Source organism: Suillus plorans, assembly GCF_016647745.1.
Source record: "Suillus plorans strain S12 chromosome Unknown HD556scaffold_6, whole genome shotgun sequence".
In the NCBI taxonomy this organism is placed as follows: Eukaryota; Fungi; Basidiomycota; class Agaricomycetes; order Boletales; family Suillaceae; genus Suillus; species Suillus plorans.
The window spans coordinates 347,553-362,970 of NW_024537390.1; the positions used below are offsets into that span (position 1 = coordinate 347,553).

At 48.1% G+C, this 15,418-nt stretch overlaps 7 protein-coding genes across 7 annotated transcripts; 5 read left to right on the top strand and 2 right to left on the bottom strand.

Annotated features, from left to right (window-relative positions):
* Positions 1 to 10: 10 nt before the first annotated feature.
* HD556DRAFT_1494117 (uncharacterized protein) lies at positions 11 to 1,082 on the top strand (the record flags this gene model as incomplete). Its single annotated transcript, XM_041308850.1, has 5 exons — positions 11 to 87; positions 145 to 362; positions 416 to 656; positions 710 to 779; positions 837 to 1,082. 5 exons carry the CDS (start codon positions 11 to 13, stop codon positions 837 to 839), a joined length of 609 nt encoding a protein of 202 aa, XP_041165288.1. The 3' UTR covers positions 840 to 1,082.
* A 1,552-nt stretch (positions 1,083 to 2,634) lies between these two features.
* On the top strand, positions 2,635 to 4,457 carry HD556DRAFT_1438135 (UDP-glucose/GDP-mannose dehydrogenase family, NAD binding domain-containing protein; the record flags this gene model as incomplete). Its single annotated transcript, XM_041305808.1, has 8 exons — positions 2,635 to 2,662; positions 2,717 to 2,734; positions 2,800 to 3,079; positions 3,153 to 3,443; positions 3,498 to 3,873; positions 3,923 to 4,109; positions 4,161 to 4,357; positions 4,425 to 4,457. The coding sequence occupies 8 exons, from the start codon at positions 2,635 to 2,637 to the stop codon at positions 4,455 to 4,457; spliced, it is 1,410 nt and encodes a 469-aa protein (XP_041165289.1).
* Positions 4,458 to 5,358: 901 nt separating this feature from the next.
* HD556DRAFT_1438136 (uncharacterized protein) lies at positions 5,359 to 8,606 on the bottom strand (the record flags this gene model as incomplete). Its single annotated transcript, XM_041305809.1, has 6 exons — positions 5,359 to 6,166; positions 6,214 to 6,521; positions 6,573 to 7,332; positions 7,391 to 8,386; positions 8,439 to 8,525; positions 8,578 to 8,606. 6 exons carry the CDS (start codon positions 8,604 to 8,606, stop codon positions 5,359 to 5,361), a joined length of 2,988 nt encoding a protein of 995 aa, XP_041165290.1.
* A 1,488-nt stretch (positions 8,607 to 10,094) lies between these two features.
* Positions 10,095 to 11,109, top strand: HD556DRAFT_798687 (uncharacterized protein). Its single transcript, XM_041311662.1, has 2 exons — positions 10,095 to 10,309; positions 10,393 to 11,109. Exon 2 carries the CDS (start codon positions 10,567 to 10,569, stop codon positions 10,963 to 10,965), a length of 399 nt encoding a protein of 132 aa, XP_041165291.1. The 5' UTR covers positions 10,095 to 10,309; positions 10,393 to 10,566; the 3' UTR covers positions 10,966 to 11,109.
* A 614-nt stretch (positions 11,110 to 11,723) lies between these two features.
* On the bottom strand, positions 11,724 to 12,261 carry HD556DRAFT_1228579 (uncharacterized protein; the record flags this gene model as incomplete). Its single annotated transcript, XM_041297234.1, has 3 exons — positions 11,724 to 11,786; positions 11,841 to 12,158; positions 12,211 to 12,261. Coding segments are annotated over 3 exons (432 nt in total), but the record flags the coding sequence as incomplete, so codon positions are not given.
* A 290-nt stretch (positions 12,262 to 12,551) lies between these two features.
* On the top strand, positions 12,552 to 14,358 carry HD556DRAFT_798784 (uncharacterized protein). Its single transcript, XM_041311663.1, has 7 exons — positions 12,552 to 12,694; positions 12,746 to 12,812; positions 12,866 to 12,916; positions 12,974 to 13,016; positions 13,083 to 13,206; positions 13,259 to 14,301; positions 14,351 to 14,358. Exons 1-6 carry the CDS (start codon positions 12,613 to 12,615, stop codon positions 14,158 to 14,160), a joined length of 1,269 nt encoding a protein of 422 aa, XP_041165293.1. The 5' UTR covers positions 12,552 to 12,612; the 3' UTR covers positions 14,161 to 14,301; positions 14,351 to 14,358.
* A 53-nt stretch (positions 14,359 to 14,411) lies between these two features.
* On the top strand, positions 14,412 to 15,169 carry HD556DRAFT_798855 (uncharacterized protein). Its single transcript, XM_041311664.1, has 4 exons — positions 14,412 to 14,516; positions 14,561 to 14,755; positions 14,824 to 15,089; positions 15,146 to 15,169. Exons 2-3 carry the CDS (start codon positions 14,645 to 14,647, stop codon positions 15,007 to 15,009), a joined length of 297 nt encoding a protein of 98 aa, XP_041165294.1. The 5' UTR covers positions 14,412 to 14,516; positions 14,561 to 14,644; the 3' UTR covers positions 15,010 to 15,089; positions 15,146 to 15,169.
* Positions 15,170 to 15,418: the final 249 nt, after the last annotated feature.

Genomic DNA, 15,418 nt, shown 5'->3' on the forward strand with positions numbered 1-15,418 from the left:
CCAGCCGATAATGGGTGCAGTCGAGGAAGACATGATTATGTCCTCGATGGACGTCAAAAAGAGTGAGATTTCGATCACGCCAAAAGTGTGAGAGTGCATGCACTCCTTGTTGGTGCCAATCATTCACACATTACAATCGAACAGCTCCGCTCTCGACTTGGCTTCCACCTCCTTCAAGGCCGAGTTCCAGTTCCAGGAGGGCAAACGAGGTGCTGTCTTGGTAATGCACAAGCCGCAGCAAGAATATATTCCTCAGGGCAGGGTTCTGAGCATCATCCACGAGGCGCACCAGTTGAAGGATAAATATATCGTCAGCAGTATATTTACGTGTCCAGGGTATTATCTATACTTGTCCAACAGGTGTGCGTCTTACCTTAGGCTTCATTGGTGGCAGGATGCTGAAGGCCTGATGTAGCCGCAGAGAGGGTGACACTGGCGCTTACTGCTAATACATCGCTTACAACTCCAATAGACGTATCTGCTGGCAGAGAAGCTTCAATCGATTGGTGGACGGACGCTCAAGCAGCGTTTCTCCGAAAGGCGTTTGACAAAGCTGGACAGTACCGTTACACGCCTCTCTTTGACCTCAAGCGCAGGCAACATTGGTTCAAGCGAAAGTTCCGTGGGGCAGAGGTACAGTCGACAGAAGATAATCTGTACGTTATTCATCCCGCCTAAACATCCATTAGCTATTCTGATAGCTGTTCAGGTGGATTAAATGTCCCACACCATGGGACCCTCTTGATGAAGACGGAAAAGAAGATATCGTGTACGATGAAGTACGTCAGGGTTTGCTAGTCCTTCGTATTAATCTTGACCTATGAATTACCTTTTAGTGACGAAGATTCCTTTTCCCGCCGATCTGCGGCGGAGGACCGTTGTTCATTCGTGTGATATACCGCGAGTAAATATATATATTTACCTCTTGGTCAGGCCGATCAGGTTGTGATTGCCTGTTATTTCATGCATCATGCATCAATTTCTCTGACCTACGATGGCTGCGTCACAGTATTAAATCTCTATCATACTATGTATCTGTAACTACACCATGTGATACATTTTATTTGTCCATATGCAAGGACGAAACGGGTGACATGTGCGCGCTTCACCTGCATTCCACCGCTTCCCGTCAGTAGTATGCGCTGTGGCAATTTGCTATCTCTCCGCGTCTGAGTCCACTCTTTGCGATGCGGAAAATGTTTACTGGGATGAATTAGCGGCGAGCGCCAGTAACGAGACAATAGTGGTGGATGAATTCTAGCAACCCGGGCCTTACCCTCTAGCACTGGCAGTATATGCAACTCACTGCCGCGGTGTGCTTCCGTGTCGAACTTTGGTCTTATGGCCAGTGCCGCATCAGGGAAACATAATTCACTACAGAGCGCTATAGCACTCCGTAGCAGCCACCTCTGGACCTTTGAAGGGATATACTCTGCAACAAGCCGCTCTCGACCTCCGTTCGCTCATGAACAAGGCTACACCGCATGAATGGTGACTGGTCCGCTTTTTCGCGACTGTGCACTTCTATGATTTGACCGGCCCGCACCGCAAAACACACTGGATTCTATCTGTAATAGTCTCGCAGTGTACTAAATGACAGTCAATTTGGGAATGGGTGATACCCCTTGAATAGAGTCGCAAGCTGTTCATCGCAAAGGCTGCGTTGGCATTAAAATTTTAGAACCTCGCGTAGGTTATTAGTCAGCTAGTACCCCAGTGCTTGAGCACTTCCCTTGTTCACGACACGCAAGCACACAGTCACGGATACACCACTCCAGTATCAAAAGGCGCTCTGGGAACTGCATAATGACCCCAAGCCGACTGCACACTAGCAGCCTGGCCTATCTAACGTCCCCGGTGCTATAGCCTGCCTCGGCAAGCAGGCTTTCTATTCACATTTTGCCATATAAGAGACAACTTAGGCACACTTCACGCCCGTGTTCCATGCGCATCTCGGGTTACCATCATTCCCGGGAATCTGCAAGTGGTATCTGGTAGATCAGAGGCTTATCTCCACGCTATCTGGAAGATTCGGTCTCGTCTTCTCGTAGGATGGAAGTCGTAATTGATATGCGTGAAAGGAGATATGCCTCGCGTCCACACTAATAGACGATAACTAGTAGCACGTTGGTTAAGGTGACATAAAGTGAAGACACGCACCGTTTAATGCCCATTGCCCAGGGTGTTGCCCTAATACAGAAGCAACGGTTCTTCTTGAATCTTTGCCTACTCAGGCTAGGGGCGACTACGTTATCGACTGCAGGCGGAAGCTTGAGGATATTATTGTGGCAACTTGCGAGGCCTGGTGCGCACTTGGCGCTCGGCCTTCTACTCCGGGTGTGCTTCCTTAGCCACGTTTTTTATCATGTGTCGTCAAATGGCCATTAAACTTGCCTGATTGTCGAGTGGACGTACAAAAAGCAGCTGAATGATTACAGATTTGAGGGGTGTTTTTAATTGATAAAAGAGTGAAACGAGTCGTGTCATGAGGCAAGGCAGGTGGTGGTACCTGGTCGACCACAGTAACGTTCAAAATCGCTTCCCCGTAACTCCACTCCCTCAAGGTCAACAGCCTACTTAAGCGAACCGCGACCCATCAATTCAGCATAGTCTTTCTCTCGATCTATAACCACAATGCCTAGAGTCCAACAAATTTGCTGCAGTGAGTCCTTCGGCGATATCTCCTATTATCTGATTGCTCATTTATCACGTCCAGTCGGTGCTGGATACGTCGGTGAGCCACGGCTTTACAGCATCGCTAATCGCTTTGAATACCTCGAGTTTACATCTGCTTTGCAGGCGGTCCTACTTGCGCCGTGATCGCACTGAAATGCCCTCATATCCGGGTCACCATCGTTGACTTGAACCAAGCCCGCATCGATGCCTGGAACTCGCCAGACTTCAACCTGCCCATATATGAGCCTGGTCTGGAGGATGTCGTTCGCCAGGCTCGCGGACGCAACCTCTTCTTCAGCACCGATGTTGATAAAGGCATTCGGGACGCAGACCTCATTTTCGTATCTGTGAACACTCCGACCAAAAAAAGCGGTGTCGGTGCTGGCTTCGCTGCAGACTTGAAGTGATTTTTTTTTTCATTTTTTGTTGCATCGGCCCTCCCATTATATGATCGTGTGCTGACGATCTTGATTCAGCTACGTCGAGCTCGCTACTCGGCGCATCGCAGCTACGGCGACATCATCAAAGATCGTCGTCGAAAAATCTACCGTACCTTGCAGGACCGCGGAGTCCATGCGCACCATCCTCGACGCCAACAGCAAGCCCAACGCACGCTTCGATATCCTCTCAAACCCTGAGTTCCTCGCTGAAGGAACCGCCATCGACGATCTCTTTGCTCCTGATCGCGTGCTGATTGGCTCTTTGCAGACACAGGAGGGTAAGGAGGCCTGCGCGGCGCTCTCCGAAGTTTATCAGAATTGGGTCCCGTGAGTTCCTTCATTGTATTGCGGAGCCTAATGATGTGCTGACCGACCACATAGCAAAGAAAGGATTCTGACTGTCGGCCTGTGGTCTTCTGAGCTCTCGAAGCTGGCTGCGAACGCCATGCTTGCGCAGCGCATCAGCTCCGTCAACGCACTTTCCGCCATCTGTGAAGCCACAGGCGCCAACATCGCCGAGGTCGCTCACTCCATCGGACAAGACTCACGCATTGGCCCGAAATTCCTTCGTGCATCCGTTGGTTTCGGAGGTAGCTGCTTCCAGAAGGATATTCTCAACCTTGTCTACCTATCAGAGAGCCTCAATTTAAAAGAAGTAGCTGAGTACTGGAAACAGGTGGTAACGATGAATGAATACCAGAAGAGGAGGTTTAGTAAGCGGGTTGTGGATACCCTGTTCAACACTATCACTGGCAAGGTACGCGATTTTTCTGCGCATCTGTCAAATCGATTTTGATCTGTTTTAGCGCATTGCGGTTCTTGGCTTTGCGTTCAAAGCTGATACGGGTGACACCCGTGAGTCAGCTGCCATCACGCTTATCCGCGACTTCCAGCAAGAAAGGGCTCTTGTCAACATCTATGATCCTCAAGTTGAGTCGAACCAAATATGGGCAGACCTCAACGAGGCTAGTCCTGATGTGCCCCTTGAAACGAGTAAGCCACATTTTTTGCATGACACATTGACAACTCATGCTGCTGTCAAAGTTCAACGTCAAGTCTCTGTCTGCTCTTCTGCATTGGAAGCCTGCAAGAATGCTGAGGCAGTCATTATCGCCACTGAGTGGGCCGAATTCAAGACGATTGATTGGCAAGCCGTGTACGCGGGTATGAACAAGCCTGCATTTGTCTTTGATGGGCGGTTGCTTGTGGATGCAGACAAGCTTAGGTCAATCGGCTTCAAGGTGGGTTGTTGCATCGGGTGTCCGCCCGAATAATAGTTCATTTACTGATGCAACGCGTTCTGTCCAGGTGACTGTTATCGGCCGTGGAGAACGCCTCTAGATTTCATTCAGCCCCAGAAAGGATATATCATCCATAGGATGTTTCAGCCGCTTAGCTTCTTACGGATACAGTGCTAATATCTTTTGTACTTTAATACCCTTTGTTCTCCTGACTTGTACTGTTCAGGACGTATTTTCCTGCGTAGATCCAGAGACATGAACATTTACGAATGGAATCTTAGTTGATGAATCTCATTTGCTCTTTTTGATTTCATTCTCTATTATAGACGGCGGTAGCTTGGACTATGTAACAGGGGCAAGTTATCATCTAACCGTTTTAGCATAGTTGCACTCCCAGTCAAGTCTCAGTACCCCCTCTTATCCCACCGCAGCCTGGATTATGGGCGTCAACATGAATTGGGGTTTCGAAAGAGGCAGATAAGAGCAGGCCCCATGGCGACGACATGGACACTAAGTAATAGCACGATCGAGCAAGTGGATGCATATACATGACGACAATATCAATTACATCTCAAAAACTCGGAAGAGGATCAAAGTCTGATCATATAAAACTTGACGCTTTATTTAAAGACCGAATCATGACATGCTACAAGAGAAACCCTGAAGCAGTATAACACAGATCTGAGAACGAAACAACACGACACGAGAGGCACGGCTATGAGAGAAGAAAAAATAGGTCTGATAGGCATGAAATAGATAGAGGAAACTTCTGATTGTTCGGAAGGCCACGTATTTGGCCCTTAAGCACCAGTCACTAATACGCCTTGATCAGGGGGTGCAGCTCTACTACGATCTGGAACGGCGTCTCGCGCCATTCGGCTTGTGTCCGACGATAACGAATTTTCAGGCCACAGCGGGCTCTGCACAAGCATGTTGTATTTGCTGTATCCGCGAGTATGTGGCAACATCTCAGTTAAGCGACGAAAACTTGGCGATGGTCATCACCCAGTGTTTCCCCAAATGGACGAAGTCGGGTAATGCTGCATCGGCCGAGGATACTGCGGCGGCGGCAAAGGCACTGCAGGGGAGAGGTTGAATCCACCCTGTTGAAAGTGCAGCCCCGATTGTGGTGGAAGAGCAGCGGGAGCCATCTCCGCATTCAAGTAGAGTGACTCCTGTGGGTACGCAAACGGTTGATGATTCACTGCATTTAATGCAGTCTGATATGAAGGCGAGCTCTGAATTGTACTAGCTGAGTGGCGATGCCCGGGACCGGATGATCGTGAGGCGGAGTGACTCGTGTGAATGTTTGATGGATCGTGCGTAAACTCAAAGGAAGATGACCACAGGGACTGTGAATGTGCAAAAGGAGACATGGGCGGAGGTCGGTTAGCGGAGTGTATAGCTCGGTTGCTTGGCGTCGATAAATTGTGCTCAACACCGTAAGCAGGCAGTGCCTGGTTGGTCAACAAGGGTCTAGGACTGAGATCTGGCGGGTTCTGATCAAGAGTCCTTGACCATATAGAAAGTGGAGCGTTCGAGGGCCCAGAGCCGAAAAGAAATTGAGATGGAGGTGCGATAGACTGACGGCGGGGAGATCGTGCAACATCACCACCAGCTTGGGAGAAACTGTTTAGTATATCCTGGGCTGTTGTTCCTGTGAAGGCAGAAGGCGGCGATGTTGGGGCCGCACGACCTGAGGACACAACGGATGTACTAGGGCTCATGAAGTTGCTGTTTATCATGTTTGACGACAATACAGGTGTCGTTGGCAGGGCCGATACTACTCCCGGCGGCGAAGTGGAGGCTCTAGATATCACATTAGACACGTTGAAACGAAACAAGCAAAATTTGACCTTGGATCCCAAACTACGACGTCATCATCCAGTTCTTCATCTTCATCTTGTGACTCGGCGTTAAGTACAGTTCTGAATGCGTCTTCAACCGGATCATCGTTGTCGGCATGCCCTGTATCGGTTATAGCATCGTCCTCCGCACAAGTCTCCAGTGGCATCAAGTCAAGAACATCAGGACATAAGACTATAGGTGTAACAGGCATCTTTACAGCCTCTGCACCAATTGCCTTTGCCTGAGATTGAGCATCAGGTGCAGTGGCAGTGATTTCAAGCACGAAATTATCACCACGCAGGTGGATTGGAGAATCCTATAGTAAGGTAAATACGATTAATTCAAAGGCAAAGCAATCGGCCCTCACTGGTGATTCCGCGAGATTCTTGAGGTCTTTGAGCAAATCAGATATCCTCATCAATTGTTCTTCGTTTGGGTGAACGCTCTCGCGGCCCTGCGGCCCAATGGTGGCCGATCCATTCCCCTTGTGCATATCAGCATCCACAATCTTGGGAGTATCGCCAATCATGAGGCTTCGCAGTGGAAGAAAGCCCCTAAGGTCGATGTCCTCATCCAGCGGAGAGAGCAACGAAGGTAGCTTCTCTATTGGGAATAGCTTGTATAGGGCGTTGTAAAAAAGCAAAAAATGCTGCCAAAAGACTGGCATATTTGAGACGAATACCCCTGGAGTTTCCTCGACCTGGGTTGACCCCGTAGGGGGTGTGGCATGCGCCACATACTTGAGATTTGCTAACAACCACTTGCTCGCAACACGCAATGCGGGTAGAGTGCGCCTGAATGCCGCAGTGATGCGCTGCGCAAGGTCATTTTCAGCTGCATCTTCTGGTGGAAAGCCAAGTTCCTTAGCGCCGATCTCCAGGAGAGACTGGTGAATGCCAAGAACATGCTTCAGAATCTGGGATTCGACAGTAGCTGGGTCAGGAATCCCTCCGGATCTCCTATTCGAAGGTGGAGATGTGTCCCGGATCATGCGATGTTTCCAAAGTGCTCCCTCTGAGAGAACGATGACCTTGGTCACGGCATCAATTGGAAGAACGCGCTCTGAAACAAGAGCCGTGAAATCCTTGACGACATCTGCTGCATGCACAATGGGATTTAACCTTGATCTAAGCGGAATTATTTCATCTCGACAACTGAAATTATCGATCGAATCCAATCACTCACTTATCTGAACCTAATCGCCATAGTGCGTGCAATAGCACAACTTTCTCCTTAAAGGACTCGACTCTCAAGCGTGGTGGTAAATCACCAAGATCGGGAGCCATTTGTGCCCCTTCCCGTGTCCTCTTCGCTTGCTGATCGAGCGATTTATTGAGAATTTTCTTGACATTCTCGGATGCAGTGTCATAAGGCTGACGAACGCAAAGCGCTCTATAGTAATGGAGAAGCGAGCTGAACATGTCATTCTGATAGAAAGCGAGAATGGCCAGCTGATGTGATGGATTGCCCTCCGAAGGGACCAAAAGGCGCGCTTGATCGTAGCACTGAACAGCTTTGTCGTAGTTTCTGGCGCGTGGTATGGAATCATAGCTCATAGCGCCGCCTCTTCTGTTGCGGCCGCCCCGCCTAGCTGGCCCTGAGCCGTCTTCCTGACCGGCTCGCGGACGCCCTCCACCTTCGTTGTAAAGCTCCCGATATCGTGCCATGTCACCTAAGCATACTATCGCCTTGCTCAGAATCGCGAGATTAATTTCACGTTCGGCAGAGCTCGTAGGAGAAGGCGTATTGCCTTCGATGGGAAATTGAAATTGGTTGCGACCAAAACTAGAGTTTGGGACACCTTCGTGTCCCCCAATGGAGCCATTGGGAGTACCAAGGTCATCTGGAATCGTAATGTTTAAGGTAGAAAGTATATGCTGTGCTTCGTGAAGTGCAAAGGATCGCTGGTATCGAGCTACCAGTTGTGTCCAAAATTTCTCTTCTTCAGCAAGAAACTGGCGGAATCGTTGCATCAGTTTGCGATACTCCACCGGGCCATGATTACTCTGCCTGGGCTGATGGCGGGGTGCAGATTGCAGCGTTCGATCGAGAGTTGCGACGTTCTGTTTGTAGTTAGAAATAAATTGATAAGATGTCTGCATCCAAAGATGAGTTTCGGCATCTTTAGATTCCTTGGTGTATGGCTCGACGAATAATAGGCGAAGATACAGACGTCGGAGACTACGGACACTGTTAGGGACACCGTCAAAAAAGGATTTTGGGATGGGAGTACCTCTTCCTTTGAAACTCAACCTCTCTATCCCATGGAAGGTGAGCTTTGAGAAGCTCTTTCAGACTTTGGTGGGTTGATTTTGCCTCACTAAGTTGAGGATCAGTTGGGGGTCAACGAAGTTGAAGATAGCAGCCAGCACCTTGCAAGCTGGGAGGCGGAATCGGTCATTGTATATAGCGTGAGCGCGTCTAGATGGACTATGTGTCCATTTTTTTTCTACCTTCACGGACGTCGAGGACAAAATCCAGCGCTCAAAAGTCGTCTGCGATGATGAGCGACCGTGAGACAAACCGGGTGCTCACATAAGTTAGTTGGACATAACCTTGATTATACTACTACTAAAAGGTTCGGCCCTGCCAACTTTTATCTTGCTCCGCGGTACGTTGTTTTATTTTCTGCACCGCGAATTTATTGCAAACGTACTATGATCTGTAATTTTACAGGATGATGTTGGCATTCATGTTATATGAAAGTGTCAACCACTCTAGCGACCAGTGATACTATAACTGCACGTGTACAGTTACGGTGATCTTGAGTCAGAGATGAGACTCCCTAAATCCTTTCGTCCTTTATTCTGATTCACGCTTTGGAAGCGCCTCGGAAGAACTAGCACATGTATCCCTTTTTTGCCTGTGGTTCATTGAGCGAGTCGTCAGGATTGGTGCGTTTATAATTGGACTCGTGATGGCTGAGTGAACACGGCGTATCAATATGCCAATTACATTACGAACGATCTGTTGCGCATGCCGACACGCTTGCGTTAGCAGAAGAGGTGAGGCCTTGAGATCTCGTTTAGCCTCATTGAATGCGAACACAGTTGGATGCTCTATAATCATTAGACTGATAAGCGGGGCCACCTGAATATTAAATATTAAATATCAGAGAGTGCATACATGGTGAAAGGCTTACCGGTACCTATGGCTAAGACTAGGGTTCGCGTTGCCAACTTTCTACTCCGCTATCTCACGTGATCACACTCTATGATATCAGGTGACTTGACTTCATCTCAACATGAGTCACATGTAATCACGAACATGACCTTGAGGAGCGGCGTGCTAAGCCAAGATCCGCAGTTTGACATTCACGTTTACTCCCCCAAGATATTTGGATACGCCACCAGCGGGTCTAGAATGCGTTCAAGTTTCTTATTTAGCAGGTAGCCGCGTGTATGGACATCTCCGATGCTTGTGCTTGACCCTCGCGGCTGTCTTACTGGAATTCTCTGTAGGCCGTATCAAATTCTAGTCGGTCCGGTTCCGTTGACACCGTGATCAGCAGCTGATTTTCTTCAAGGAGGCTAAATTGCAGGATTATATGCGCGATTAAGAAATCTACGCGGCACTTTTCGCCTTGATGGGAGAATACGTTTGTTCTGACTGCGGTAAGCTGTCTTTTGGGCAATTTCCTCACGCCCAACTGATTGACGCCCACCTCCAAAGATCCATGACTCTCCCTAGGGCTATTTATACGCTCGACCTTCTACAGAGCATCCTTGCGAGAGTTTACCTTCGCACACACGATCGCAAGGAATCTCATGAGTGAGTCCTAGTCGTGCCCTGCATTGCACTTGCGTAGTGGGTCGTGCCTTGTATTTCACGAACCGAAGCATATAGCACCGGGAGCTGGAACCGGACAAACAGCTTCCTTCATTTATCGAAGAGGGGCCCTTACCACGATTCTCACATCCCGCACTTTCGCTTCACTTTGATTCGATTCGGACCATCCATAAATGAATCTGACGGATCGAAGACGCTTGAGGGTATAGTTTGGTAAAGTTGTTACTCCTGCGCCATCGCACTTAAGCTTGTGTTCGCGCCCTGGAATCTTTCAATAAGACTTTTTCGGGATAGATTAAGCAACCAATCTTGGATGTGAGTTCATGTTCCATCCCCACCAAAATGTAGTGCTGAGACATCTTATTCTTGCTTGCTTGAATGGGTTTGATTGTCAATAGAACACGTTAATTCGGAGAATTATTATAAAAGCTTCCAGCCACTATGCAGCATATCTCTCCCACCATTCACCGTAACTCGAAAAGAGACTCGTCGTTCTCGCTGACCCCGACACTAGCCGTTTGTTATACTCAAAAGGTGCCAGCTCACCCACTTCCGTACCCGTCCTGCACCCGATGCCCCCGTTCTACGAAGTAGCTGTCGCTCGTTTTGGGCAATCATCCTCGAAAGCCAAATGGGTAATCGTTGTCGTATTCACGCCATCTACCCATTCATTGGTCTATCAAATCGCTGGCTCGGCTGTTGACTACAGCCTCGAAGCACCGCAATCAGTCACACTCAAAGATGGGGAGAATGGTTATTTGGGGAGGGCACCTATAGGATTGGTGGACTCCGAGAATCTACATCTGCTCCACTCCACACTCGCATCCATTCCTGTTGTTCAAGGAGATGCCTCCTGGAGCAGCCACAACTGGGTCATGGAGGGTATAGCTGCACTTCGGAGAGTACAGGGATATCATATTGACAAGCACGTGTCAATGCAGTGGATATCAGAAAAACTAGGAGGGAAGTAACTCGGGTCATTAGTGACCGAGGGAGAGCCCGTTTGCCGTCATCAAGATATCTGGATGAGGGTGGAGAGGGATAACTATATCGGGGACATTCAGGGCAAAACACATATAGAGGGTGGAATGATAAGTGTATTTTGGGACACTGTATCATTGCAGCGGATTGCACTCCTGTCACAAGTATTCCAGTAGAGCTTATCGTGTTCGTCAACGGAGCGTTGGTATAGGCGTATACCATCGACCATCGTGTTATTTGGCTTCGTGCCTGCAAGCTATGTAGGATATGCAATGCGTTATTGAATATTGATGACTGTACTCATCGGATCTTTGCAAGCGGTGCGAATCAGAAGTGCGCTGGCAAACGCTGTCAAATTGCCTGACAAAAATAGTGACTTAGTAAGCACCGACATTTGTGGCACCGAAGAATAAATAACGACACCCACTTGCCGAAAATACTCACGTCCGTGCAAACCTGGATCCCATGAAAACACGTAATGATATCTTGCAAGTCCGAACAAACCACTATATATACCAATGGTTTGATGACGAGACAAACATAGTGGGTTTATGACTGCTTCTACAACTTTGTGTTCAAACGAGTGAAGGAACATCAATCATAATCATGTCGGCAACGGAAGCTGAAGCCTTCGTTAAAGCATCAATCTACTGCGAGCAGAAATAACCACTCACTACATCATTTAGTAAAAGTAATCATTACCACCGTAGCTTTCGTCATTTGCACAATCCAAAAGCTCACGTCAGGATTAACTGTCAACTTCCCAGGGTTTCTTTCGCACCAAAGCTATGGAAGTGCTGGGAGGTGCGTCCTGGAAGGGTGTGATGACCATGTATGTTAATGTCTAATCATGCGACAAACTTACATTAAGCGTCTCGGGGATGACCTTGTTATTTGGTATGTTATCTGTCTTCCCCTGTTCTATCAACATCGTCAACTCGGCGAACGTCAGCATACGAGTTTCGCCGTCTCCAGAGTCCGAGGATGGAGGTGATAAATCCATGGTCACAGTCAGATTTTGGGTGTCCACGGTATTCTGATGGGACCGAACATCCTCTACGGTCAAATTTTGGCCGGCCACTCTGTTAAAGTAAAACAGCTGCGTTCGAAGGATGATTTCGACCCTTTCGGAATCTGTCTTGCCACTCAGTGCACCGTGCGCAAGTAGGTCCGCTAGACCTTGCTTGCCAAGTAATTTTAAGAAGATGTATGCATCTCAACAAGCAAGCACCTACCTGATAAACTTCGTCCGAGGAGAATGGAAAGGTGAAGAAACTACGCAATGCAGTTTCTTCCCTGCTAGTCTGACTCTCATTGATATCAGACCGTGATGGGCTTTGTTCTGAGAAATTAGTTCCGTCCCTGTGGAGCAAGTAAGCGTTGTAAAAGCACGGGTGTCATTGTGAGTTTCACATGAAATTGGCAGAAAAAAATGAACGGAGCAAGTTGTTATTGAGGTGTATCGGTCTCCGAGAAAATCGACGATTAAGAGTTGATCACAAGATGTATCATGTCTGAGTCTTGCCGCCGGTCACCGACCCTTTTCGAAGCGCCGACTGAAGTATTACATAACACACTTTCGGACCGTGTAACGTTGACAGCACACGACAGCCTTTCTCCTTTCATGATCACTGTAAATGATGTCTTCGGGAATCTCTAAAATCACAACTGAGCGAAACCAGCGTACTTTGCTGGAGTTGGTAATACAGCCAGGGAACGGTAATGCTATTTGTCAAAAATTACTCGAACATGACCTCATTACTATTCAAGACATTTGTGCAGATTGTAAGTCGCGGAACCCGCGATGGGCTTCTCATAATTTGGGCATTTTTATATGGTATGTACGACATGCAATTCGGTTGTGTACTCGCAGACGTTCATCAGATGCAGCGTCAACTGTGCGAGCGTCCATCGCAAGCTTGGTACCCATATTACGAAAGTGTGCGTCAGACAAACACATAATTCTGCTTGCAATTATTAACTGGCAATTTTGCATAGAAAGAGCATTACCCTGGACGCATGGACCAAGGAACAAGTCGAAGTAGGCGTCTTCGTATCTGGTGCATGAGAAATCTTAAGCTCGGATGAATTATCTTCCTGTTCACAGGTCATGAAGCAAAACGGAAATATCAGATCAAACGCCATGTACAACCCTGACGAAGCTCGCCACCCCCCACCCACCAACATGATGGAGGCAGAACGAGATAGCGAAATTGAGAAGTTCATCCGAGGTCCGCGAGCCTTCTTTAAATTTGTCTTTATATGTCTGATGTGTTATTGCAGCCAAGTACGAGTTTAAGTGGTTCATGAACTGTAAACCTTCCAAATTTGTTTCACCTGCTCGTCCATATTCCAATGCTGTGACTACACGGCCAAAGTCCACTCCTACGGACCCTGCCCCATTTAAACGCAAGACCTCTCCTCCTCCTCCTCCAGTTCCTGCCAAAAATGTCACCCTTCCTGGCGCATTATCCCCAAGATCTACACCCGTGCAACCCGCGAGATCCATCTCCCACCCGTTGCCTACACCCAGTTCCTCTGTTCCGAGCCAGAAGCTTTCTGGGAGCCAACTTTGGGATGATTTAATTTCATTACAGGGCCCTTCGCAATTATCTTCCCTTCCTTTGCAGTACCAGTCGCAGAACCCCGATTTCTCGTCGCTTCCTTCCCAGCCCCACTCTATGCCCCTTGCCCAGACAACTCTTGATGTCTCGCCCACTCTGTTCTCGACTTTCCAGGCTTCCCACATGATGCCCGCGTCAATGTCATCGATAAGGAATACCACTTCAGTTACATCCATGCATACCATGGCTGCTGGTGCGACTACAATCGCAAATCCACAGACTCCGTTTCAACATCAATTTTCGGGCTATCCATCTTCTAACACTTTCAACTCGTTTCCTCCACAGATGAGTGCCGAGGTTTCAAGCGGGACACCCGCTGCGGCGCCTCTACCTCAGCAGAATTATTTCGCTCAATCATTTGGACAACCCTCTCAACCAATGCTTGGTCATATGCAAGACCCCAGCTTCATGTATGCACAACCGCAATCACAAGTAGTTCAGCAACAGTACTCCCCGCAACCGCCATTTTCTGCTACACCAGTATTTGCAGCGCAGCAGCAGCCACCGTTTATGAATAACACATCTTATGGAGGGTGGCAGGGTATGCATGGCAATTTTTAATGGATAATTAAACAACAGACTCTGGATGTCCCTTTGATTCGAACTCTCGATATTCCTACACCCTTGCGATGTAGATATGCTTAGTTGCACTTTAATACTCATTCAAAGCGTCGATTCTTGCACTGGCAAATTATGTGTTAGGTATGTTCTGCATGTCCCACATGTCATATCATATGCCGCAGTTCATTAGGCCCAACGACAGTGATGTCCTCCCTGAAGCTTGAAAGCGGTTTGGGTTCTTGAATCCGAATAGTTTTCCTAATATAACATTGACTCGACCCGCCCTTATCATTGTTGCGCACTCGGAAAAAAGATCTAACTGTGGAAAGAGGACCTGTGGGTACCTCATGCACATGGTCAGCCTGTCTTGGTGCTTCTGATGCCCATTGATTTGATTTAGTAGTTCGAAAATAACCTCGGGGATCTCCAATCTTTTGTTCCAGGATACTTTGGGAATCTGGAACTCCACCGTGCACGAGGTTATATGCAAAAGTTTTTTTCTTTCAGCATATGTATATTCTTCCGATTATTGACATGTCAAAGATTGGTGCACCGGTGGTTATTTATTGACAGGCGGACCAAGTTTTATATAGAGGTGATTGCAGCGGCGGATACAATGCTCTGTTCAAAAATGACTGATGCTAGCGCTTATCATTCACACAGATACACACAATGGAGCCCCAGAAGATCGTGATACTCTCTTTCCGGCGTGCGGCACAGCGAGATGCCAGGGGTGTGCAGATTGGGTACGATTCTCTTATTGTCCCTGACTCGCGTCCGCTAACAGCAATGTGGCTTGTATTACCGCGGTGCCGGACAATCCAAGAAAGGAAAACGAGGAGTTGGTGAGCTTTGCTTCCGTTTGAAGGCCAGGCTGTTGCCATGGACCCCTCGAGACAAAGTGGCCATCGAAGTAGGATGAGATACAAGTGAGCAGCTTTTTGCTTGAATTCATATCGATCCCTTTAAACTTAAGTGACTTCAGATGGCCGATTTGCATTGTTTTTATTTCGTAGACCCTTGCTACAACAGCAGATAGAAAATGTAGTGGGTGACTAGAGCGGATGGAGAGAAATTATCGGTAGGAAAGGAACCGTTGCCTCGCCGATACAATGCGAAACAGGGGCAATCGAGAAATGTTGGCCACTCTCATCTTCGAAGTAGCTGCAGGCTCTGGCTGCTTCCAGTTCGAAATTCGAATCGGTCACTGCAAACTCCCGCTGCACTCTTTATCAAGCTTTCGTTCAACCACTGGATC

Coding starts and splice junctions, on each gene's coding strand:
- HD556DRAFT_798784 (XM_041311663.1), top strand. CDS start 12,613: ATGATGTCTTCGGGAATCTCTAAAATCACAACTGAGCGAAACCAGCGT. Junction 12,695..12,745: donor GGTAATACAGCCAGGGAACG/GTAATGCTATTT, acceptor TTACTATTCAAG/ACATTTGTGCAGATTGTAAG. Junction 12,813..12,865: donor AATTTGGGCATTTTTATATG/GTATGTACGACA, acceptor CATCAGATGCAG/CGTCAACTGTGCGAGCGTCC.
- HD556DRAFT_798687 (XM_041311662.1), top strand. CDS start 10,567: ATGCCCCCGTTCTACGAAGTAGCTGTCGCTCGTTTTGGGCAATCATCC.
- HD556DRAFT_798855 (XM_041311664.1), top strand. CDS start 14,645: ATGCAAAAGTTTTTTTCTTTCAGCATATGTATATTCTTCCGATTATTG. Junction 14,756..14,823: donor GGACCAAGTTTTATATAGAG/GTGATTGCAGCG, acceptor TCATTCACACAG/ATACACACAATGGAGCCCCA.